Source organism: Oncorhynchus mykiss, chromosome 24 (genome assembly GCF_013265735.2).
Source record: "Oncorhynchus mykiss isolate Arlee chromosome 24, USDA_OmykA_1.1, whole genome shotgun sequence".
In the NCBI taxonomy this organism is placed as follows: Eukaryota; Metazoa; Chordata; class Actinopteri; order Salmoniformes; family Salmonidae; genus Oncorhynchus; species Oncorhynchus mykiss.
Window position 1 is genome coordinate 26,396,895 of NC_048588.1, and position 27,896 is coordinate 26,424,790.

Consider the following 27,896-nt stretch of genomic DNA (forward strand, 5'->3'; position numbering starts at 1 on the left):
ATATTGCTGCCTGCTGTTTCATCACTGTAGAGCCTGCCATGTCATTACAGAGAACCCTACAGAAATGTTAAAACTAGTAACCTGCTCAACTTGAAGCTTTGATTCAATCTTTCCCATCAACCCAGGAATTTATCTTCGAGACGTCATTTTTCCGATGACAGAGGTTCCGAATTCTGATTCAATTTGAAAATGTAGTTGCATTGAGGGTGAGATTAGAGCAGAATGACATTTCCAGCAAGATTGACTGTGTAAGGGGCACTGGAATCTGAGAGACAGATGTAGCAGGATAGAGGAGGGAATACAGTATGTCCCAACCCCAATCTCATATCCAAAGTCTCTCGATCTGAAACACACTTACACACACAACGATCTCCCCGATACAAATACATACAAAGTCCCTACTGTATATCCGTTGTTCACATAGTTGAAGGGTTAACTTTATCAGAAACTGTAATTGAATCTTCCACAGTACTTTAATCATCCTTCCTGATATAAGTTTGAGATGACCAGGGGTGCAACTTACAGCGGGGACATGCTCCCCCCACATTCTGAAATTGCATTTTTGTCCCACACAGTTTTATCATTGGAATGTGATGCAAAAAGAGGCTCGTATGCTTTAGGACTATGCGGATGCTTCCGAGCGGTGGGGTAGGATGTTTGGAGTGTTCATCTGACTGGATAAAAAAATATATATATATATAATAATAATTATGTCGAACCCACTTCTAAAACCAAAGGTGTGCCCCTGGAGATGACAGTAGAAGTGTTTGACAGTTCAAGCCATTGAAGGCACAGCCTCCATCATTACCACAAGAAAGCCAGCTCATGGGGCATCATGGGATGTTGGCTCTTTCAAAATACTGTACTGTACCATACTGGGGCTTTTCCATTCACTGCCTTATGTGTCATACTACTATATATAGCTCTACCTTACATATACATTTGTGTCCCTCTCAAACACTCACACACAGAAACAAATCTCTCCTCCATTACTCATCCTGCCTAGTGTCAGTGTGACTAAGTCCCAGTGGTGGAAAAAGTACCCAATTGTCATACTTGAGTAAAGGTAAAGATACCTTAATAGAAAGTGACTCATGTAAAAGTCACTTAAAACTACTTGAGTAAAAGTATTTGGTTTTAAATATACTTAAGTTTCAAAAGTAAATGTAATCGCTAAAATATACTTAATTACTAAAAGTAAAAGTATAAATCATTTCACATTCCTTATATTAAGCAAACCAGGCAGCACGATTTTCTTGTTTTAATTTACGGATAGCCTGGGGCACACTCCAACACTCAGACATAATTTACAAAGAAAGCATTTGTGTTTAGTGAGTCTGCCAAAAAAGAGGCAGTAGGGATGACCAGGGATTTTCTCTTTAAGTGCGTGAATTGAACAATTTTCCTGTCCTGCTAAGCATTCCAAATGTAACAAGTACTTTTGGGTGATAGGGAACATTTATGGAGCAGAAAGTTGTTATTTTCTTTAGGAATGTAGTGAAGTAAAAGTTGTCGAAAATATGAATAGTAAAGTACAGATACCCCAAAAACCTACCTAAGTAGTACTTTTAAGTATTTTTATTTAAGTACTTTACACCACTGCCAAGTCCCAAGTCCAGAGTCCCTTCCCTCCTTCTGATGACTCAGACAATCTGAATCTCATGTAAAATGAACCCAATTAAACAATAAGCATTCTGATATAATTTATACCCTGGAAGAAGAGACAGGAGAGAGACATAGGAGAGATAGTAGAGAGAAAAGAGAAAGACGGAGAGAGAAGAGGGAGAGGAGAGAGAGTTCTGATCAGATGAGAGTGGCCATGTAAAGTGATCAGAGGCAAATGTATAGTGTGTCCCTGTGGTGTGCCCACTTGTCAGGGGTCTAATGTACACTAGGGGCACTGCAACACCCCCACACATAGCCAGGACCATAATCACACACGGGGGACACATCCCCTGTCTCTTCTGGCTGCACTCTTTCCCCTCTCCCTCATTCCTACTATCACAGAGCAAAAGGATTTATCATGTTAGGTTAGAAAACTGTCAGAGGATATTGAGGCTCTCTGATCATACAAACACATTACACACTTCCTCTGACCTTCTCAGGGCAAATAGAGAAATCTTACACCAAATAGCATGTCTTCTACAGCATTTTCGAAGTGTGGCTCTTTACCTCAATGACAAATGTTCAGCTCCATTTTCTGACCAGATATTGGTTATGTTGGGTTATTTTTCAAATCTCTCCCTTACTCGCGATATGGAATCCATTTATTTTATTCTTGCCAGCTAGGGGACAGGGCAATTTGGCTGGCTGGAAATGTCTGTCTAGACTGGAGCCTCCCCAGCTCTCCATCCAAGTCTAGTTTATTTGAGAAACACAGCATATTTGACACAAGGCCTAAACCTGCAAGACACATTAACTAATTAACCTTGACACACCCAGAGCTTACCATAGACAGGGCCATAACCAGGGTTTAACCTTTGTGTTGTCTTAAGGGTCAAAAATGACCCACCACTATGTTAAACAGCAGAGAAAACCCCCTAAATTAGTTTTTTTTTCAACTTAAAATTTGATGAATTTTCCTAGTGACCCCAACATTAGAAAAAGTGAAAAATCACTTTGTTCATATTTCCATGAAAGCTGTACACCACCAGAGTTAAAAAAAAATTTTTTATTTTTTTTATTTATTTCACCTTTATTTAACCAGGTAGGCTAGTTGAGAACAAGTTCTCATTTACAACTGCGACCTGGCCAAGATAACGCATAGCAGTGTGAACAGACAACAACACAGAGTTACACATGGAGTAAACAATAAACAAGTCAATAACACAGTAGAAAAAAATAAGAAAAGAGTCTATATACATTGTGTGCAAAAGGCATGAGGAGGTAGGCGAATAATTACAATTTTGCAGATTAACACTGGAGTGATAAATGATCAGATGGTCATGTGCAGGTAGAGATACTGGTGTGCAAAAGAGCAGAAAAGTAAATAAATAAAAAAAGTATGGGGATGAGGTAGGTAAATTGGGTGGGCTATTTACCGATGGACTATGTACAGCTGCAGCGATCGGTTAGCTGCTCAGATAGCAGATGTTTAAAGTTGGTGAGGGAGATAAAAGTCTCCAACTTCAGCAATTTTTGCAATTCGTTCCAGTCACAGGCAGCAGAGAACTGGAAGGAAAGGCGGCCAAATGAGGTGTTGGCTTTAGGGATGATCAGTGAGATACACCTGCTGGAGCACATGCAACGATGGGGGGGGGGGTTGCCATCGTGACCAGTGAACTGAGATATGGCGGAGCTTAACCTAGCATGGACTTATAGATGACCTGGAGCCAGTGGGTCTGGAGACGAATATGTAGCGAGGGCCAGCCGACTAGAGAACACAGGTCGCAGTGGTGGGTGGTATAAGGTGCTTTAGTAACAAAACGGATGGCACTGTGATAAACTGCATCCAGTTTGCTGAGTAGAGTATTGGAAGCTATTTTGTAGAGTACAAAGACACACACACACACACACACACACACACACACACACACACACACACACACACACACACACACACACACACACACACACACACAATGAGAAATTGAGATTGTGTGCTACTGATTGAACTCAGACAAAACTAAAATGTTATTGTGCATGTGCAGCATCTCCCCTCCATGACCCCACACATGACTCTTCACAGACAAAATAAAAACAATTTCAGACAAAATAAAGAGTTCTTGAAAGCATTGTTTTCTAATGGGGAGTGCAGTCAGAGGCTATAAAGGTGCTGCAGATGACAGTCCCACCAGTTCTCTCTTTGCTGATGCCATGAGTGCACGTTTCAGTGCCCAACAGGTCGTAGATCTGTTTTTTTCAGATATCCAGGAGGAACCAGAGAACAATGATATCAAATCAAATCAAATTTTATTGGTCACATACACATGGTTAGCAGATGTTAATGCGAGTGTAGCGAAGTGCTTGTGCTTCTAGTTCCGACAATGCAGTAATATCTAACAAGTAATCTAAGAATTTCACAACAACTACCTTATACACACACAAGTGTAAAGGAATGAATAAGAATATGTACATATAAATATATGGGTGAGCGATGGCCCGAACGGCATAGGCAAGATGCAGTAGATGGTATAGAGTACAGTATATACATATGAGAGGAGTAATGTAGGGTATGTAAACATTATATAAAGTGGCATTGTTTAAAGTGACTAGTGATACATGTATTACATCCAATTTTGTATTGTTAAAGTGGCTAGAGATTTGAGTCAGTATGTTGGCAGCAGCCACTCAATGTTAGTGATGGCTGTTTAACAGTCTGATGGTCTTGAGATAGAAGCTGTTTTTCAGTCTCTCGGTCCCAACTTTGATGCACCTGTACTGACATCGCCTTCTGGATGATAACGGGGTAAACAGGCAGTGGCTCGGGTGGTTGTTGTCCTTGATGATCTTTATGACCTTCCTGTGACATCTGGTGGTATATGTGTCCTGGAGGGCAGGTAGTTTTGCCCCCGGTGATGCGTTGTGCAGACCTCACTACCCTCTGGAGAGCCTTACTCTCTGGAGAGGAGGAGGTCTCTGAAGAAGAAGTTGGGGAAGAATACAACACAGAGCACGATGCATCATCTTCAGATGAAGAATAAATCCCCTAAGCTGAGAGACATTTTTGTCAAAGCACAGCAAAATCACCAGGGCAGGATGGCAGCACATATGTCATGGGGATGACGCAAGGGCCCACAAGACATGCAGTTGCTCCTGCCCAGAACATCGCCTCAACATTCTACATGTTCATCACACCAGCCGTCGAAAAAATCATCCTGGAGATGACAAATATGGAGGTTTCCGTAAATATGGAGACAACTGGAAAAGGATGGATGAGATTGACCTGCGTGCCTACATAGGGCTGCTAATCTTAGCAGGTGTGTATAGATATTGAGGTAGTCTCTGTTGTCTCTGGGATGTAGAGTGGATGGGTGATTTTCCGTGCCACTATGCCACTGAAAGTCTTCCACACTTTCTCAAGAACGCTACGATTTGATAACCGTGAGTCAAGACCTGCAAGACGTGTGAGAGACAAACTGGAGGACATAAGAGAGGTCTGGGAGAAGTGGGTGGACCCATAAGAGAGGTCTGGGAGCAGTGGGTGGAGCGTCTGCAATACCTCTACAACCCTGGGCCTGAACTAACAGTGGATGAGCAACTGGTTCCATTCAGAGGTACATTTTTATTTTCATATCTGTTAATGTAAGTGATTTTCACTGTTCATTTTATTATGAATTGTTGTAATATCATTGATTTATGTGATTGTTTTCTGTGACACTGATACTAATTACTGATGGTAATCTCTATTGTCAAAAGGTCTTTGTCCTTTCCAGCAGTATATGCCCAGCAAGCCAGCAAAGTATGGCATCAAGATATGGGTGGCCTGTGACGCACAATCCAGCTACGCTTGGAAGATGCAAGTCTATACAGGGAAGCCAACCAGTGGAGAACCAGGGGATGCTGGCTGGGCTTGATGTGACAGATGGACCACCACTCTAGTTTCTTACCTCCCAAAGAGGAACAAGAATGTGGTCCTCCTGAGCACACTGCACAAAAAGGCTGAGATCAGTGATCGTGAGGACAGGAAGCCAGCCATTATCCTGGACTACAACCACAACAAAGGAGGCGTGGACAACCTGGACAAGGTGATTGGAATTTACAGCTGCAGGGGGATGACTGCTCGCTGGCCCCTGGTCATCTTCCAAAACATCATTGATATGTCCTCATACAATGCCTTCGTGATATGGAACAAGATGAACCCTACCTGGATGCCTGACAAGCAGAACAAGAGGGTGTTCCTGGAGCAGCTGGGAAAGGCACTTGTAACCCCACACATTCAAAGAATGGAGCACCTCCCCCGCACTGCAGCCTTTGCAGCGCTTGTGAAAGCTGTTCAGGGGGCTGAATCTTGTACTGATCCACCTGAGGCTGCAGCTGGGGCAGGCAAGAGGAGATGCCAATTCTGACCCCAAAGGAGGACTGTAAAGACAAATACTGTGTGCTGCACATGTGAGAAATACATCTGCAAAGTCTATGCACACACACTTGCATACTGTCCTACATGTACTAATTAGAGTTGATTGATTTATGTTCTTCATATTTTTGTTTTGTCTTTATCTTATTTTGTTGTTTATACACCTTGCGGGTGGGGGCTATGGTTAAAAAAATGGGAGAAGACTAGTATTTTGTAGTTGAATTCCTCATTGTACAGTATATAAGAATATATCACTGTTGCCCAAAGTTCAAGACTGTTACTGTTTCCCTTCAATAAAATGCATTCAAAACTACTTTCTGCACATTTCTGCTACTTTCTTAGGTTATACAAATACCATCTCTTGCTAAAAAACCTAAAAGTACCTATAGCAATAATAACAATAATAAACCTAACTGCAAATCAGCTGCTTTATTTTAGTGGTTTAGTGAAGGCGTGTCATTTTTTACCCTTGGGACAAGAGGAGTATACAGAATGTTAAGACTACACAAGGGTTAAGTTAAAATGATTCCGACTGACACGTAGCATCAGCGACTGAGCAGTCAGTTGTATCACTGCATTGCATAAAATCAATCAACTCTTTATATCGATATCTATATTCTCAATTGCATAGCGTTCATAGACTCGTATCTCCCTCACTAACTTTAAGCACCAGCTGTCAGAGCAGCTCACAGATCATTGCACCTGTACATAGCCCAGCTGTAAACAGCCCATCCAACTACCTCATCTCCATACTGTTATTTATTTTTTGGGTCCTTTGCATACCAGTATTTCTACTTGCACATTCATCTTCTGCACATCAATCGCTCCAGTGTTTAAATTGCTAAATTGTAATTATTTCACCACTATGGCCTATTTATTGCCTTTCCTCCCTTATTTGCACACACTCTACATAGATTCTCCCCCCCCCCCCATTATGTTATTGACTGTATGTTTGTTTATTCCATGTGTAACTCTGTTTGTCACACTGCTTTGCTTTATCTTGGCCAGGTGGCAGTTGTAAATGAGAACTTGTTCTCAACTAGCCTACCTGGTTAAATAAATAATATATATAAGCATTACTAATCAAGCACCACACAAACGGATATCGATGGAGCACACAGATCATCATATTACATTTATTATTAGAATATTACTTACGATTCTGTATTATCAGTGATGTAGTGATAAAAAAAGTTTGGTAATGGTTAAACTTAAGAGCGTAAAGCACCAAACAAAAACGTATGACATTTTTTTACACCTCGTTTGCGATTGTGATGCTGGTTGGATGAACTGCCAAGTAATTTAAAAAAACATGGTTTTAAAATGAACATGAATTTATCTGGCAGCAGCCCTAGTGGACTTTTCCACAGTCAGCATGCCAATTGCACTCCCTGAAAACTTCAGACATCTGTAGCATTGTGTTGATTGACAAAACTGCACATTTTAGAGAGGCCTTTTATTATCCCCAGCACAAGGTGCACCCGTGTAATGATCATGCTGTTTAATCAACTTCTTGATATGCCACAGGTGTCAGGTGGGTGTATTATCTAGGCAAAGGAGAAACGCTCACTAACAGACAGACATTTAGTTTATTATCATACATTTTTGTTGTTGTGCGAATAACATTTCTGGGATATTTAATTTCAGCTCATGAAACCAACACTTTACATGTTGCACTTATATTTTTGTTTAGTATACTTAAACCTGAACATTGACACAATCAACATTTCAACTAGGTTTAGATAAATTGCTGGCATAATGACAGTGAAATGAAAAAAAGACAATACACAGAACTTATACAAAACAGCTTCTTTATTCAATTACAACATACACACTTTAAAATATGATTTGGATGGTGCTTTTAGAATGTCATTTTTTCTTTAATTTAAAATAGTGTCGATGTACCAGTATGTGTTCACCCCAAAAAGTCATTGAGCTGCGTAGGACCTGTCATATACCAGCATTCTTTGCATAGGAGTGTAGTGTCCAATTGAAGGGCTTCATAGAGATGAAATAGATCTATATAGAATAGATATCCTTTCAGTAAACATCCATGGGATTCCATGTAGACTAGCGTTGGACTAGAGTAGGTCCAGGAAACAACTGGTCCTAAAGCTGACATGAGGAGTGTGCAATGTATAGTCTTCTACACTCAGGCACACAAGGGCACTTTGGCATTCTGATCACTTCAGTCAGTCATAACGATACAAAGGAAAATATTTCTAAAAGGGAAAACAGATCAAGAGCACCCAAATACATTTCTTTAATTCATTTTTATTGTTGTTTCTATAAATAGATAGTCCCATTAAACAGATTGATAGATTTTCATATTTGAACTGAAAATGTTTAAAAGGTCACATGTTTCTTATCTTGTAGATAAACTACAAAAGTGCTTACAGAAAAGAAAATATTTAGCTGAGCTCCAATGACTTGGCAGAGTGTCAGACTTCAGTCCCCTTGAAGGAGTAAAATCAATATATTATTTATGATTTACTTTTTGGCCATTGCAACCCTTCCATATTCATAAGGAGGATGGGGCTGTATTTTAGTACAGCTTTGAGGAAGGTAAGTGGATCCTTGGCCTTTGTCTAAGTACCAGTTCCACCTGCAGCAATTTGGTAAGGGGTTGAAATAAGGGTTTAATCAGGGGTTAGCTGGTGAAAGTTTAGGGTTAGAGGTCAGTGGTGAGGACAGGTGTAACCCCGTGTATAAGCAGGGTAGGACCCAGATCCTTGGTGAGCAATTCCAGCTGGCGCAGGTAGGCCGTGTAGCGGCGCGTGTCAGCTGGGGGGCGGGGTAAATACAGGAAACGCACAGCCGGAGGGGGGTGGGCCTGCTCCAGGATCAACCTATTAACTGCCGACAGATACTCATCCGACAGCCTTGTGGCGTTGCTAGGGAAGCTATTCACATAGTCGTCGTCTCCTTCCTCCTCCTCAAACAACCCCTTCTTTCCCAGCCCCTCCTCCTCTCTCCGTGATTGGCGAGAGGGCCTCCGCTTGCCCGCCTCACCCTGCCTCTGCCAATGTAGCGCCACCTGCTGGTCCCAGGGCACCGTGTACACGTTGGCTTTGATCCTCAGCTCCTTTAGCAGCTGACCCAGCTTCCCTTCAGAGCCCCGCAGGCTCCGCCCTTCCTCCACACACAGAAAGAGGCGGAGTCTAGCATGGCGCCAGGCGCGGACCATGTTGAGGACGCAGGCCAGCTGGAGCAGGAAGAGGGAGCAGGTATCTACGTAGCTGGAGCTGTCTGGTCTCAGCAGGTTGACGGGCCACACGTCCACGTACAGAGCACCCTTCCCTGGGGACGAGGAGATGGTCGAGGCCCGGTCGAACTGGTGGAAGTAGCGGGCTAGCACTACATTCTTCATCATCTTCATGGCGTCTGCGATTACCGCCACGTATTCTTGGGGTCCCATGACTTTTCCGTTTTCTCCGTTGCCCTCCTCCTTGGCATCAATGGACGCGCGAAGGGCAGGAAAGTGGTAGGGCGGGCGTTCGTCCTCGGGGTCCTGAGTGGGGACGGTGGCATCTGCGAGGGCGGGGTCAGTGAGTTTGTCTTTGGGGGTGCAGTCATCATAGAAACCCAGGACCAAGGTGTTGGGCCTCATGCCACCTAGAGAGACAAAGGGATGGAAAGAGGGAGATGATGAGATGAGTCAATGGGTATGATAGTAAAAAAAGGTGTATGAGTGACAGTTGGGCCAGTTACAGCTAATAGAGAACATGGTATCAGAGTAGTGAATATAATCATTGACCTAGGCCAGAGATGAAGAGTAGATGTTGGACTCCATGCCGTACTGAGTCAGCCAAGGTGAGGTTGACAAATGCCTTGATGTTGAGGTGGTCCACCAGAGACAACCATGAGTCATAACGACACTGGAGAGGGTCGGACGGTAATGTGTCTGAGAGAGAGGGGGGGACAAAGAGCGAGAGACAAACAAAACATCAATATCTATGCAAAAATTTTGGCCAGGGACCATTATCTGCCAAGTCCTCTTAGAGAATAAGAGATGACCTGATGTATAGTGACCTGATTTGGCAGTGTGCCACAGAACAACATAAGCTCCAGACAGAAGAGACACACGAGAGAGAAGCCCCACCCTCTTCAACATATATATCAACGAATTGGCGAGGGAACTAGTCTGCAGCACATGGCCTCACCCTACTAGAATCTTAAGTCAAACGTCTACTATTTGCTGATGATCAGATGTTTCTGTCACCAACCAAGGAGGGCCTACAATCTTCTGCACAGATTTAGCCAGGCCTGCGCCCTGACATTAAATCTGAGTAAGACAAAAATAATGGTGTTCCAAAAAAGGTCAAGTCGCCAGGACCACAAATACAAATTCCATCTGGACACCGTTGCCCTAGAGCACACAAAAACCATACATACCTCAACATCAGTGCCACAGGTAACTTCCACAAAGCTGTAAACGAGCTGAGAGACAAGGGCATTCTATGCCATCAAAAGGAACATAAATTCGACATACCAATTAGAATCTACCAAAAAAAATACCTGAATCAGTTTACTTTATGGTTGTGAGGTCTGGGGTCTGCTCACCAACCAATAATTCACAAAACGGGACAAACACCATTGAGACTCTGCATGCAGAATTCTGCAAAAATATCCTCCGTGTACAACGTAAAACACCAAATAATGCATGCAGAGCAGAATTAGACAGATACCCACTAATTATCAAAATCCAGAAAAGACACGTTCAATTCTACAACCACCTAAAAGGAAGCGATTCCCAAACCTTCCATAACAAAGCCATCACCTACAGAGAGATGAACCTGGAGAAGAGACCCTGAAGCAAGCTGGTCCTGGGGCTCTGTTCACAAACACAGACAGACCACACAGAGCCCTAGGACAGCACAGCAACACAATTAGACCCAACCAAATCATGAGAAAACAAAAAGAGAATTATTTGACACATTGGAAAGAATTTATACAAATTTTAAAACCGCAAACTTCTCTCAAGAGAAGACAGGCTATGTGCACACTGCCCACAAAATGAGGTGGAAACTGAGCTGCACTTCCTAACCTCCTGCCAAATGTATGACCATATGAAAGACACATATTTCCCTCCGATTAATGAGATCCACAAAGAATTCAAAAACAAACCCAATTTTGATAAACTTCCATATCTACATGAGATTTGAAATGTCTACTCTTTTGGAACTTTGTGAGTGTAATGTTTACTATACATTTTTATTGTTTATTATCTACAGTTGAGGTTGGAAGTTTACATACACTTAGGTTGGAGTCATTAAAACTACTTTTTCAAATTTCTTGTTAACAAACTATAGTTATAGCAAGGCGGTTAGGACATCTACTTTGTGCATGACAAACCATTTTTCCAACAATTGGTTTACAGACAGATTATTTCACTTATAATTCAGTGTATCACAATTCCAGTGGGTCAGAAGTTTGCATACACTAAGTTGACTGTGCCTTTAAACAGCTTGGAACATTTCAGAAAATGTCATGGCTTTAGAAGCTTCTGATAGGCTAATTGACATAATTTGAGTCAATTGGAGGTGTACCAATTGGATGTATTTCAAGGCCTACCTTCAAACTCAGTGCCTCTTTACTTGACATCATGGGAAAATCAAAATAAATCAGCTAAGACCTCAGAAAAAAAATTGTAGACCTCCACAAGTCTGGGTCATCCTTGGGAGCAATTTCCAAATGCCTGAAGGTACCACATTCATCTGTACAAACAATAGTACGCAAGTATAAACACCATGGGACCACGCAGCTGTCATAACGCTCAGCAAGGAGACCCGTTCAGTCTCCTAGAAATGAAAGTACTTTGGTGCAAAAAGGGAAAATCAATCCCAGAACAACAGCAAAGGACCTTGTGAAGATGCTGGAGGAAACGTAAAAGTATCTATATCCACAGTAAAACGAGTCCTATATCGACATAACCTGAGAGGCCGCTCAGCAAGGAAGAAGCCACTGCTCCAAAACCACTATTAAAAAAGCCAGACTATGGTTTGCAACAGCACATGAGGACAAAGATCGTACTTTTTGGAGAAATGTCCTCTGGTCTGACGAAACAAACATATAACTGTTTGGCCATAATGACCATTGTTGTGTTTGGAGGAAAAAGGGGGAGGCTTGCAAGCCAAAGAACAACTGTGAAGCACGGGGCTGGCAGCATCATATTGTGGGGGTGCTTTGCTGCAGTAGGGACTGGTGCACCTCACAAAATAGATGGCATCATGAGTTAGGAAAATTATGTGGATATATTGAAGCAAAATCTCAGGACATCAGTTAAAGTTAAAGCTTGGTCGCAAATGGATCTTCCAAATGGACAATGACCCAAGCATACTTACAAAGTTGTGGCAAAATGGCTTAAGGACAACAAAGTCAAGGTATTGGAGTGGCCATCACAAAGCCCTGGCCTCAATCCTATAGAAATTTTGTGGGCAGAACTGAAAAAGCATGTGCGAGCAAGGAGGCCAACAAACCTGACTCAGTTACACCAGTTCTGTCAGGAGGAATGGGCCAAAATTCACCTAACTTATTGTGGGAAGTTTGTGGAAGGCTACCCTAAACATTTGACCCAAGTTAAACAATTTAAAGGCAATGCTACCAAATACTAATTGAGTGTATGTAAACTTCTGACCCATTGGGAATGTGATGAAAGAAATAAATCTAAATCACTCTATACTATTATTGTGACATTTCACATTCTTAAAATAAAGTGGTGATCCTAACTGACCTAAAACAGGGGATTTTTACTAGGATTAAATGTCAGGAATTGTGAAAAACTGAGTTTAAATGTATTTGGCTAAGGTGTATGTAAACTTCTGACTTCAACTGTATTTCACTTGCTTTGGCAATGTTAACATACGTTTACCATGCCAATAAAGCCCTTGAATTGAATTGAGAGACACAGAGGCTGGGCTTGTCAATACTGGAGGAGCTCGGTCACCACTGAAAGCCTTGTCAAGATAAAAAAAAGAAAGAAAAAAAGACACTATACCAGAGAACAGTCTGATCAAAGGACACCATATAGCACCACACACCTACACTACAGAGAACAGTCTGATCACAGGACACCATATAGCACCACACACCTACACTACAGAGAACAGCCTGATCACAGGACACCATATAGCACCGCACACCTACACTACAGAGAACAGTCTGATCACAGGACACCATATAGCACCACACACCTACACTACAGAGAACAGCCTGATCACAGGACACCATATAGCACCACACACCTACACTACAGAGAACAGTCTGATCACAGGACACCATATAGCACCACACACCTACACTACAGAGAACTTCCTGATCACAGGACACCATATAGCACCACACACCTACACTACAGAGAACAGTCTGATCACAGGACACCATATAGCACCACACACCTACACTACAGAGAACAGTCTGATCACAGGACACCATATAGCACCACACACCTACACTACAGAGAACAGTCTGATCACAGGACACCATATAGCACCACACACCTACACTACAGAGAACAGTCTGATCAAAGGACACCATATAGCACCACACACCTACACTACAGAGAACAGTCTGATCACAGGACACCATATAGCACCACACACCTACACTACAGAGAACAGTCTGATCACAGGACACCATATAGCACCACACACCTACACTACAGAGAACAGCCTGATCACAGGACACCATATAGCACCACACACCTACACTACAGAGAACAGTCTGATCAAAGGACACCATATAGCACCACACACCTACACTACAGAGAACAGTCTGATCACAGGACACCATATAGCACCACACACCTACACTACAGAGAACAGTCTGATCACAGGACACCATATAGCACCACACACCTACACTACAAAGAACAGCCTGATCACAGGACACCATATAGCACCACACACCTACACTACAGAGAACAGCCTGATCACAGGACACCATATAGCACCACACACCTACACTACAGAGAACAGCCTGATCACAGGACACCATATAGCACCACACACCTACACTACAGAGAACAGCCTGATCACAGGACACCATATGGCACCATACACCTACACTACAGAGAACAGTCTGATCACAGGACACCATATAGCACCACACACCTACACTACAGAGAACAGTCTGATCAAAGGACACCATATAGCACCACACACCTACACTACAGAGAACAGCCTGATCACAGGACACCATATAGCACCACACACCTACACTACAGAGAACAGTCTGATCAAAGGACACCATATAGCACCACACACCTACACTACAGAGAACAGTCTGATCACAGGACACCATATAGCACCACACACCTACACTACAGAGAACAGTCTGATCACAGGACACCATATAGCACCACACACCTACACTACAGAGAACAGTCTGATCACAGGACACCATATAGCACCACACACCTACACTACAGAGAACAGTCTGATCACAGGACACCATATAGCACCACACACCTACACTACAGAGAACAGCCTGATCACAGGACACCATATAGCACCACACACCTACACTACAGAGAACAGTCTGATCACAGGACACCATATAGCACCACACACCTACACTACAGAGAACTTCCTGATCACAGGACACCATATAGCACCACACACCTACACTACAGAGAACAGTCTGATCACAGGACACCATATAGCACCACACACCTACACTACAGAGAACAGTCTGATCACAGGACACCATATAGCACCACACACCTACACTACAGAGAACAGTCTGATCACAGGACACCATATAGCACCACACACCTACACTACAGAGAACAGTCTGATCACAGGACACCATATAGCACCACACACCTACACTACAGAGAACAGTCTGATCACAGGACACCATATAGCACCACACACCTACACTACAGAGAACAGTCTGATCACAGGACACCATATAGCACCACACACCTACACTACAGAGAACAGTCTGATCACAGGACACCATATAGCACCACACACCTACACTACAGAGAACAGTCTGATCACAGGACACCATATAGCACCACACACCTACACTACAGAGAACAGCCTGATCACAGGACACCATATAGCACCACACACCTACACTACAGAGAACAGTCTGATCAAAGGACACCATATAGCACCACACACCTACACTACAGAGAACAGTCTGATCACAGGACACCATATAGCACCACACACCTACACTACAGAGAACAGTCTGATCACAGGACACCATATAGCACCACACACCTACACTACAAAGAACAGCCTGATCACAGGACACCATATAGCACCACACACCTACACTACAGAGAACAGCCTGATCACAGGACACCATATAGCACCACACACCTACACTACAGAGAACAGCCTGATCACAGGACACCATATAGCACCACACACCTACACTACAGAGAACAGCCTGATCACAGGACACCATATGGCACCATACACCTACACTACAGAGAACAGTCTGATCACAGGACACCATATAGCACCACACACCTACACTACAGAGAACAGTCTGATCAAAGGACACCATATAGCACCACACACCTACACTACAGAGAACAGCCTGATCACAGGACACCATATAGCACCACACACCTACACTACAGAGAACAGCCTGATCACAGGACACCATATAGCACCACACACCTACACTACAGAGAACAGTCTGATCAAAGGACACCATATAGCACCACACACCTACACTACAGAGAACAGTCTGATCACAGGACACCATATAGCACCACACACCTACACTACAGAGAACAGTCTGATCACAGGACACCATATAGCACCACACACCTACACTACAGAGAACAGTCTGATCACAGGACACCATATAGCACCACACACCTACACTACAGAGAACAGTCTGATCACAGGACACCATATAGCACCACACACCTACACTACAGAGAACAGTGATCACAGGACACCATATAGCACCACACACCTACACTACAGAGAACAGTCTGATCACAGGACACCATATAGCACCACACACCTACACTACAGAGAACAGTCTGATCACAGGACACCATATAGCACCACACACCTACACTACAGAGAACAGTCTGATCACAGGACACCATATAGCACCACACACCTACACTACAGAGAACAGTCTGATCACAGGACACCATATAGCACCACACACCTACACTACAGAGAACAGTCTGATCACAGGACACCATATAGCACCACACACCTACACTACAGAGAACAGTCTGATCAAAGGACACCATATAGCACCACACACCTACACTACAGAGAACAGTCTGATCACAGGACACCATATAGCACCACACACCTACACTACAGAGAACAGCCTGATCACCAGAGAACAGCCTGATCACCAGAGAACAGCCTGATCACAGGACACCATATAGCACGACACACCTACACTACAGAACAGCCTGAACACCAGAGACCATATAGCACTACACACCTACACTACAGAGAACAGCCTGATCACAGAACACCATATAGCACTACACACACACTAAGTGGCCAGTTTATTAGGTACACCCATCCAGTACCAGTTCTGACCCCGCCCCCTCTATGCATCCAGAACAGTCAGATTTTTTGGGGGCATGGAAACGTTGCTCAATTGGTATCAAGGGACCTGACCGAGGGACATGACCTGTGCCAGGAAAACATTCCCCACACACCACCAGCCTGTACTGTTGACAGCAGACATGGGATGGGGCCATGGACTCATGCTACTTACGTCAAATCCTGACTCTGACATCAGCATGATGCAACAGGAACCGAGATTCGTTGGACCAGGTAATGTTTTCCACTCCTCAATTGTCCTGTCTTGGGGATGGCGTGCCCACTGGAGGCGCTCCTTCTTGTTTTTAGCTGATAGGAGTGGAGCCCGGTGTGACAAGGACCGACAAGTTATGAATACCGAGATACAGTTCAGCAGTGGTTCCCAAACTGTGCGGGCGCGACGGGTCGGTGCAGGATGTTCTCCAATGCTGGAAGGGGGTCCTGAATGAAAAAGTTTGGGTACCCCTGGCGCACACCACCGGTGTACTGTGTCGTTGTTTTCCTGTTTGTGGCCCGCCTGTTACCTGTTATTCTTGCCATTCTCCTTCGACCTCATCAGGGAGCTGTTTTCGCCGACAGGACTGCCGTCTGACTAGATGTTTTTGTTTGTTGCACCATTCTCGGTAAACCCTAGACACGGATGTGGGTGAAAAGCCCAGGAGGCCGGACGTTTCTGAGATACTGGAACAAGAGCCTGACAGCGACTCACTGTCTGTAGGAGCGGACTATTTTCGTGAACGAGGTGGTGTATCTAATAAACTTCACACTGGTAAGCAGCCTGGCTTACCACACATATAACTTTAGTTACTGTACTAGCCAAGTCAGAGACATACTTCTTCAAACATTGGTTTGACATACAACTCAGTCGAACAATTCCCCTAGACATTCACCAAGAAGCCTGAACTGAAATAGATGAGTGGGAGGTATTCAGCCACTCTTGGGGAAGGATTCTTTATTCTGGAAAAGACAACATCTCCGTGTGTCCTCTTACCCAGGTCTCCCAGCTGTACATGTCCCAGGACATAGAGACCACTCTTCTTGATGTCGTTGATGAAGGTGATGAGACCTACACTGCTACGGGGGTTAGATACCATCAGCAACACCTGGGGTCTCCAGAACTTCACATGGTCCTTACGCACGTCCAACATCAACAGGTACTTACGCACCTGGAGGGAGAGAAAGAGAGACAGGTTACAACAGAGCTATATACTGTATTCTCTATAGCAGTGGTTCCCAACCGTTTTGGGTTAAATGTACCACCAACTGAATTTTGCTCTGCCAGAAGGAGTACCCCCTCATTTTGGTCTCATGAGCCTTCTCAATTACCCCATGGATAGGCCAAGTACTCCCGGGGGTCCTAGTACCCATGCTTGGTAACCACTGCTCTATACTGCACACACAATAGTTATCAGGACTGGATGACTGGAATGCTAAGTGGTAACAACACACAGACGCAGAATCTTAATTTGACCTATAGTCACAGCAAAATACTTTTAGTCTGGTAGTTAGGCTATTAGCCGTAGGCTACATGAAAGGTGCAATACTGTTAAGATAACCATGTGTTAGTGTGGGCTTTCAGTGAATTTATTTAAATCACAAAGCTCCTCTGCATTTCCTTCGGCACAGTAAAATTCTCAGCAACAAAAGACTGATCAAATGAAGATCCTACATGTGTAGAGTACATTGGTTGCCAAGGCATGTTGCTACTACTGTAGTGGCCAGATGATTTGGCAAACTCCCCAGTTGTTCATTGCTATTCCATACATGTTCATGTCATTTACATTATGTATGGTACAACAACAAACCACAGAGGAGTTGGCTAAATCACAGATCTGGTTACTACAGGCAACTAGAAAAATGGTGTATATCGCTAAAGTTTGACACTCTGAATAAAACCATTCCTTCACTCTTCTCTGACACACACGTTCTTGTGCATCCCCCACACCAAGCTCCCCGTCTGCAGAGTGTCTGTGTGGTCTAGTCAGGATTCTGCCAATGCAGAAACAAATTGGATCCACAATCAGAATCCCATTAAGACATGAGCCTGTAGCAGAGACTGCAGACTAGGGAGTGTGTGGTGGTCATGAAGAGATAGATGTCATTAAGGAAAGGGAGTACCGCCGACCTCCAGCCATATTCTCATTACATAAGATCACAGAGCTGTAATTATATCTATAGTACTAATGTTGAAACATTCCTGGAACATAAACCTGCCTCTCCTATATTCATTCCTGTTACCTAGCCAACCATACAGATAATTAGCAAATACTAGGTCCAAATGGCAGATATTCAAGATAATGGGACTATTAAAATCCTCTGAAAACATTGTTCCTTCCACCCTTCCTTGGAGTGATCACTGAAGGGGCATGGCTGGATATGCGAAAGATGTGTAGTCGATACTAGGTTTCCTTAAGATCAATGATTACTTTACAGGAGACAGGATACTAAGATAAGTATTTTAATAACTAATCACTATGATAAAAAGTACTGAAACCATGCTTATGACCAGACAACCTCATCTGAATAATTAGTGTGTGAATGCATGTTTATGTGAGAGTGTGTGCATGTTTGTGTTTACATACTGCTAATGATGAGAAAGCTAAACACTCATAATAACACAATCATTATCATCATAATCATCATTATCAAAGTTTCTGCTAAACAGAGAAAGGTCCTGGAGTCAATGTGCTTCTGCCTCCTCCACTCATCTACTGCTCCATCTCTCCATCACGCCGTCTCTCTCCATCACCCTCTCTCCTGATCCATCTCGATCTTCTGATCCATCACTTCTATTCTCAATCACTCCTCTCCATTACCCTCTTCCATTGCATTTCCAACTTGTATTATTTTAGCAATCTATAAACTTAATTTCTATCACTCCTTCAATACTATCAGCTTGCATCTCCTTGGCTGGATCACATGAATCCCTTCTTCGTCTTTCCTCAATGTCACCCAGTTGGCACCGATCCATACTGAGCACTGCCGAAACATGCACCCTCGTAATCCCCAGACACACGCACACACGCACGTTAGTTTAATCTAAGTGGGCCAGTCTCTCTGCGTTCCCCTCGTTTCCCTCTCTCCCTGGGGACTGGGGGATGGGGAGGAGAGGAGGGAGCAGTGGAGGAGAAAGGCTCAATAAGTTAAGTGGCTGTAATAATGCTCCTGGAGCAGCCTAGCTTTTGACAGGCTCCTGGCACCTTACTGCCCTGGCAACCGTCCCCTTGGCAACGGTCCCTCCTAGCAACACTACCCCCCTCCTTGAAAATATGGTGTGCAGAGCAAAAGGCTTGTAAAATAGAGGACAAATGCACAAACACTTCTGGATAAGAGGCTTGGACGGTATACCGTATATACACACACACCTTATACCAGGGTATTTCCAAATAGCCATGGGATGGTTTTTCAATACCGTCAAAACTATTTCTTTGAAGTTTTTCAATAAATTGTCATATTTGTAGCTACTTAAGTAAATACCCATAGTCAACTTGTGCAATACGTTAGGAGATAAAGCAAATTGCGTTCTTAAATTTCACCTGGCACATTATTCTACATTATGAAGCTTACCATAGTTGAGCAACTTGTTTGTAAATAACAACGGGTGAAAGAGGGAGCAGGTGACTGAGGTGAGTAGAGCTGTGTATTGACAAGGGTTGCATTTTATATTCAAAGTCATGACAACAGAAGAGCAACGCTATTTGGCTGGCAGTCACACAAGGAGCTTACAATGAAAAAGCAAGGTCTTTTTTGCAAAAATTATGCATGGCCATCATATTTCTAATGTTTATCATAGAAAGAATGTAGCCAGCTGCATTTCCTATGTTTTAAAGTTAATCTAGAATTTTACTGGAGAAAAGTAGGCTGGTTACACTGAGAAAAGTGCCAGAGAAAAGTAGCTCCACATCAGTCAGAGCGCTGTCTGCTGATACTGCAACAGAAACACAAAATTAGTCTGATGAAGAGCAGAAATTACAACAAGAAGCATTTTAGACCTGCGTTTACAAAACGCAGCCAAAATACACAATTTCTTATGCATTTTATATTGTTTTCCTGTATGAACTAATTCTGCATTAATGCGACCCTCAACTTTAATTTGCTAGACATCTAAGTAAGAGGCTGAATTAATAAGGCGACAGGGGATCATATTGTGTTAGCTTTCTGCCATGTTTGAGAAGTCAAAGCCCTTTGGATGAGTTCTGTACAACTGCCACAGTTATCTTGATTCTCTGGCGTTTTTTTTCCTTCTCTCTTCTCAGCCAGTCTGCTCCTCCCCCTCCCTAAAGTCAGAGCAAGCAGGCCCGTTGCCCTAGTGAATCCAGACTCCACACATGTACGGATGCTGCACTAGCGACAGCACCGTTGTTGTTCCTTCAGAGAACGATGCATAACAAATGGGTTCATTTGCACAACGTTGCTCATTCACAATCGCTCCTATATATGTTTAACTTTGAGCTAGATTGCCTGTCTTTGCGATTCATTTATTTTAGTTTGCGCTCGTTAACATACAGTACTTATCTAGCAGCTTGAAATTCGCTATTAATTATGCAAATTTTGTTAGCATTCTGGTAATAGACGCCCAATGGGCTTTTATGCGGTTTTGTGTACTAAACCGGTAATACCGTAAATCCCGAGATGAGAAGTACAGTATAACTTTTATTTTTTTTATTTGACCTTTATTTAACTAGGCAAGTCAGGTTAAGAACAAATTCTTATTTTCAATGACGGCCTAGGAACACTAGGTTAACTGCCTGTTCAGGGGCAGAACGACAGATTTGAACCTTGTCAGCTCGGGGGTTTGAACTTGCAACCTTTCGGTTACTAGTCCAACGCTCTAACCACTAGGTTACCCTGCCGCCCCGATCTGGACACCGCTCAACCCTACTGGATGACATCATAATGTTCTGCAGACTGATGTAGCTGAGGAAGTGAATGTGGCGCAGAAGTGTGTGTGTGTGTGTACACACTGTACTGTGTACCTGGTGGAAGATGAGAGCCTGGCTGATATAGCCCCAGCTGCTGGTAGGGCTGAGGTAGTGGATGAGCAGCAGTAGAAGCAGCATGAAGGCGATGGAGGCTGAGGCATAGATAGAGTTGATCAGGAACATCATAACAGCACAGCCCACGATGCCCAGCACACAGGTGTGCCACGTGAAGTAACGGAACGTGGGCCTGGAGGGAGAGGGGAGAGGGTTTACACACACACACACACACACACGTAAATGCATTTGCTTTTAGAGATGCAAATTATCTTAATTTCTCTCTCGCTTTCCCACTCTCGCTCACGTGAGCATTCTAAGTGAATGTAAAGCTCTATTTAAGCATGATAAACAACTGGAGGCGAGGCAGTATATAGAAAGTGATGGGGTTATTTATCTGCTGTGTTTTTGTGAGCAGTCTTAATGACTAACTGCATCTATAGAAAAGGTGTACAGTTTGTGTGTAGTGTCCATGCACGTGTGTGTGTTAATGTGTGTGAGTTTGAGCGAGAGTAAATTAGTGTGTGTTAGTTCATGTGTGAGTGAGTGCCATTCAGAGGGTGAATGGGCAAGACAAAATATTTAAATGCCTATGAACGGGGTATGGCAGTAGCTGCCAGTTTGACACCGGTTTGAGTGTGTCAAGAACAGCAACGCTGCTGGGTTTCACGCAACAGTTTTCTGTGTGTATCAAGAACAGTCCACCAACCAAGTGACATCCAGCCAACTTAACAACTTTGGGAAACATTGGAGTCAACATGGGCCAGCATCCCTGTGGAAAGCTTTCGACAGTAAAGCCCATGTCTCAATGAATTGAGGCTGTTCTAAGGGTAAAATGGGGTGCAACTCAATGTTTTATGCATCACTGCTGTAGATATTCTTAGTTTAGCGTGTGTAAATTCCCCTGGTGTACATACACTCAGCAAAAAAAGAATCGTCCTCTCACTGTCAACTGTGTTTATTTCAGAAAACTTAACATGTGTAAATATTTGTATGAACATAAGATTCAACAACTGAGAAATAAACTGAACAGGTTCCACAGACATGTGACTAACAGAAACGAGCAGTATGGCTGGTGGCATCGTCATGCTGGAGGGTCATGTCAGGATGAGCCTGCAGGAAGGGTACCATATGAGGGAGGAGGATGTCTTCCCAGTAACACACAGCGTTGAGATTGCCTGCATGACAACAAGCTCAGTCCGATGACGCTGTGACACACTGCATGATGGACCCTCCACCTCCAAATCGATCCTGCTCCAGAGTACAGGCCTCAGTGTAAAGCTCATTCCTTTGACGATAAACGCAAATCCGACCATCACCCCTGGTGAGACAAAACCGAGACTCGTCAGTGAAGAGCACTTTTTGCCAGTCCTGTCTGGTCCAGCGACGGTGGGTTTGTGCCCATGGGTGATGTTGTTGCCAGTGATGTCTGGTGAGGACCTGCCTTACAACAGACCTACAAAGCCCTCAGTCCAGCCTCTCAGCCTATTTCGTACAGTCTGAGCACTGATGGAGGGATTGTGTATTCCTGGTGTAACTCTGGCAGTTGTTGTGCAGGTGTTACACATGGTCTGCCACTATGAGGACGATCAGCTGTCCATCCTGTCTCCCTGTAGCGTTGTCTTAGACATCTCACAGTACAGACATCGCAATTTATTGCCCTGGCCACATCTGCAGTCCTCATGCAGCATGACCAAGGCACATTCACGCAGATGAGCAGGGACCATCTATCTTTTGGTGTTTTTCAGAATCTGTAGAAATGAAAACTTAGGACACTAAAGAGGCCTGTGACCTTAATTGCGTACTCTCTGTAAGCGGTTAGTGTCTTAACAACCGTTCCACAGGTGCATGTTCATGAATTGTTTATGGTTCATTGAACCATCATGCGAAACAGTGGCTAAACCCTTTACAATGAAGATCTGTGATGTTATTTAGATTTTTACAAATTATCTTTGAAAGACAGGGTCCTGAAAAGGGGACGTTTCTTTTTTTTGCTGAATTTATGTATGGATAGCATTTTGATACTGCTATTTGGGTTGTTAATTGGATTTGTCTGCCATTCTTGATTTATTTTCTTACATTCTAGGTGTTTGACATTTGACTGCATTGTTAGGAGCTTGTAACATAAGCATTTCGCTGCATCGCTATAAACACCTGTTGAACTGTGTACACGACCAATAAACTTCGATTTGACTTGATAAAGGTCAGCCATTTGTCAGGGAGTTGGTCAACCATGGTGTGATAACATAGTTGAAAATAATGAATTGAATTGATCTGCACTGTGTTTGTTAGCTAGCCAACCAGTTTTAAAGGACTGCCAATATTATGCCAACATTCCATTCAAACAATGCAGTCAATCCACAGCCATACACCGGTTGAAATCAGCTAATGATAGGATTTAGACAAGTTGTAAATGCAACATTTACTGTTCTTGTATCGTGTAATAGCACTCACAGCTTTCCAAGAAAACAAACATTGAGGGCTCCATTTCAACAAGCCTATCACAATGGTAAATCTAAGCGCAGGAAACAGTGTTATGGTTTCAGGGGTGGCAGAAATATTTTTGCCATTTTCACCAACTGCCTTGTTCAGGGGCAGAACGACTAACTGTAAAGTTAGTTTGTTAAATGGCTTAGAGAAATGAAACAAAATGTAGACCCATTTCAACCCATCTGCAGTCCACATTGTTCTAAGTAATTGCATGGCTTCAGTAGCATTCACACTGAAACAGAGGCTAGGCCTACTGTACATTCAGTAGCATTCACACTGAAACAGAGGCTAGGCCTACTGTACATTCAGAGTATGGACATGCCAAACATTGTCAATAAGCAAGATTAAATTCATTATTGATAAGGCCTAAAAAGACAACATATAAAACACATTTTAAACAAAACAACTTGTTTTAAATTGCCGATGTCAGACTTACAGGCACCACAATTGCTCCCCGCTGGCATAGAATGTTAAAACAACGCAGACTATGGAGGGTTTTCACAGTAGCTGGACAAAGATCCAATATAGAGAAAGAGAGAACTGTTTTATGAACAAAATCTGAACCATTTTACAATCAGATCGCATTCAAACATCTCCAGAAGTTGCATTGCATGAGCACCACATATGTTGTAACCGTAAAACCAGAAAGGTGAATCATTCTAATAAGATTGGTTGTAATAAAGAAAAAAATATGTTTTTTTTATAAACAATAAATGTAAGATGTAATGACATCATAAAAATGGCCAGCATAAAAAATACATTGCTGTTGAACCAGCCGTTGTTATATAGGCCTACGAGAGGGCTTGGGTTGTGAACATATGAAATGGAAAATAAGCTATTGTTACAGGTTACTTCTAAAGACGACGTTCACAGAGGTTCTCATCTGTCGTTTCAGGATGGGCATGGACACGTAATCTACATCATGGACTGGGTTTTACGTTTGTCCAATACCTGACCTGAATGGACAGATTGATGTGGGCCTGCCAAAAACGCATAGATAAAGGAATGTCTGCACACTGTTTAACTCCTCTCAAATGTTATATTTTAATAAAGGGTCTGTGATTAAGATTTATTTCCAAGCGATCTCAGGAACCAAACCCTTTATCGACAGTCTTGACTACTTGGCAATTGCATTGGGTAAGACAAAAAAAAGCATTTATTGAGAGGGGATGCTATGCCAAATAAAGCGAAATAAGAAAAACAAGATGTTTTTATGTTAATAAATACAAACTATACAGGCACCAAAAGCACATTAGGCTACTCTTGTTCCATATGTGCAGTGTGCGTCACGACTGGATAGGCCGTGACGGAGTTTCTGCTGTCAAAATTCATGATATAACCAACTGCGTTCCCGCTAAAACCAGGTATTGGTTGGTCTTAAAAATCCATATCAGCGCTGCCTGAAATCAGCACTTTGGATCATGTTTTTAAGGACACATTTCCACGCCACCCAAGCGAGCTGAGCGCAAACGAGCTGATATAAGAACCTGCCGTTAGGGCTGGAAAATGCCAGTGCGCCAGTTTTTACATGACGAAATTGCAAACTAACCTGCGTATGACAACTAGCGCCACCTTAACGCCAGCCAGGAATAGAGCCCCGAGACATTTACGGTCCGTTTACATACATTTTAAGAGGCTATTTATACAGAACATCTGTATAAAACCCGTATAAATAATTATATGACAATATTTTAGGTTGACAATTGTATTACACCATTTCTGTATATTCGGAAAGTATTCAGACCCGTTGATTTTTCCTCACCATTCTACACACACAACCCCATAAAGACAAAGCAAAAAAACTATAAATAAAAAAATAAATACCTTACTTACATAAGTATTCAGACCCTTTGCTATGAGACTCGAAATTGAACTCAGGTGCATCCTGTTTCCACAGATCATCCTTGAGATGTTTCTACAACTTGGAGTCCACCTATGGTAAATTCAATTGATTGGGCATGATTTGGAAAGGCACACACACTGTCTATATAAAAAAGGTCCCACTGTTGATAGTACATGTCAGAGCAAAAACCAAGCCATGAGGTCAAAGGAATTGTCCATAGAGCTCCAAGACAGAATTGCATCTAGGCACAGATCTGGGGAAGGGTACATTTCTGCAGCATTGAAGGTCCCCAAGAACACAGTGGCCTCCATCATTCTTATATGGAAGAAGTTTGGATCCACCAAGACTCTTCCTAGATCTGTCCGCCTGGCCAAACTGAGCAATCGGGGTAGAAGAGCCTTGGTCAAGGAGGTGACCAAGAACCCGATGATCACTCTGAAAGAGCTCCTGAGTTCCTCTCTGGAGATGGGAGAACCTTCCAGAAGGACAACCATCTCTGCAGCACTCCACCAATCAGGCCTTTATGGTAGAGTGACCAGACGGAAGCCATTCCTCAGTAAAAAAGCACGACAGCCCGCCTGGTCTTACCCAAAAGGCACCTAAAGACTCAGACCATGAGAAACAAGATTCTCTGGTCTGATGAAACCAAGATTGAACTCCTAGGCTTGAATACCAAGCATCCCTTCTGGAGGAAACATGGCGCCATCCCTACGGTGAAGCAAAGTGGTGGCAGCATCATGCTGTGGGGATGTTTTTCAGCGTCAAGGACTGGGAGACTAGTCAGGAGAGGGAAAGATGAACAGAGCAAAGTACAGTGAAAACCTGCTCCAGAGTGCTCAGGAACTCAGACTCTGTGAAGGTTCACCTTCCAACAGGACAACGACCCTAAGCACACAGCCAAGACAATGCAGGAGTGGTGTCAGGACAAGTCTCAATGTCCTTGAGTGGTCGAACCAGAGCCCGGACTTGAACATCTCTGGAGAGACCTGAAAATAGCTGTGCAGCAACGCTCCCCATCCAACCTGATCAGGGGTAGGAGTAGCCAGGTGGAAAGCATGGCCAGCAGTAGAAAAATGCTTATTGAAATGTTCAATTATGGTGGATTTATCATTGGTGACAGTGTTTCCTATCTTCAGTGCAGTGGGCAGCTGGGAGGAGGTGTTCTTATTCTCCATGGACTTTACAGTGTCCCAGAACTTTTGAGTTAGTATTGGAGGAAGCAAATTTCTGCTTGAAAAAGCTAGCCTTGGCTTTTCTAACTGCCTGTGTATAATGGTTTCTAGCTTCCCTGAACAGCTGCATATCACGGGGGCTATTCGATGCTAATGCAGAACGCCATAGGATGTTTTTGTGTTGGTTAAGGGTAGTCAGGTCTGGGGAGAACCAAGGGCTATATCTGTTCCTGGTTCTAAATTTCTTGAATGGGGCATGTTTATTTATTTTATTTAGACGTTCTAGACGACCAATTCTTATTGCTTTTAGCCGAACCCTTATTCTACTCCTCCTATGTTCCTCTGGCGATGTAGAGGTGAATCCAGGCCCTGCAGTGCCTAGCTCCACTCCTATTCCCCAGGCGCTCTCTTTTGACGACTTCTGTAACCGTAATAGCCTTGGTTTCATGCATGTTAACATTAGAAGCCTCCTCCCTAAGTTTGTTCTATTCACTGCTTTAGCACACTCTGCCAACCCGGATGTTCTAGCTGTGTCTGAATCCTGGCTTAGGAAGACCACCAAAAATTCAGACATTTTAATTCCAAACTACAACATTTTCAGACAAGATAGAACTGCCAAAGGGGGCGGTGTTGCAATCTACTGCAAAGATAGCCTGCAGAGTTCTGTCCTACTATCCAGGTCTGTACCCAAACAATTTGAACTTCTACTTTTAAAAATCCACCTCTCTAAAAACAAGTCTCTCACCGTTGCCGCCTGCTATAGACCACCCTCTGCCCCCAGCTGTGCTCTGGACACCATATGTGAACTGATTGCCCCCCATCTATCTTCAGAGCTCGTGCTGCTAGGCGACC

At 43.3% G+C, this 27,896-nt stretch overlaps 1 protein-coding gene across 1 annotated transcript in view; it reads right to left on the minus strand.

Moving 5' to 3' along the window:
- Nucleotides 1–7,810: 7,810 nt before the first annotated feature.
- LOC110504088 (solute carrier family 12 member 9) overlaps nucleotides 7,811–27,896 on the minus strand; it is a 52,434-nt gene continuing 32,348 nt past the window's right edge. The window contains exons 10-13 of the mRNA XM_021582912.2: nucleotides 21,540–21,732; nucleotides 17,555–17,729; nucleotides 9,774–9,920; nucleotides 7,811–9,631 (exon numbers count right to left, since the gene is read on the minus strand). Of these exons, the coding sequence (XP_021438587.2) occupies nucleotides 8,688–9,631; nucleotides 9,774–9,920; nucleotides 17,555–17,729; nucleotides 21,540–21,732 (1,459 nt within the window). The 3' untranslated portion in view covers nucleotides 7,811–8,687. The remainder of the gene's footprint in view (nucleotides 9,632–9,773; nucleotides 9,921–17,554; nucleotides 17,730–21,539; nucleotides 21,733–27,896) is intronic.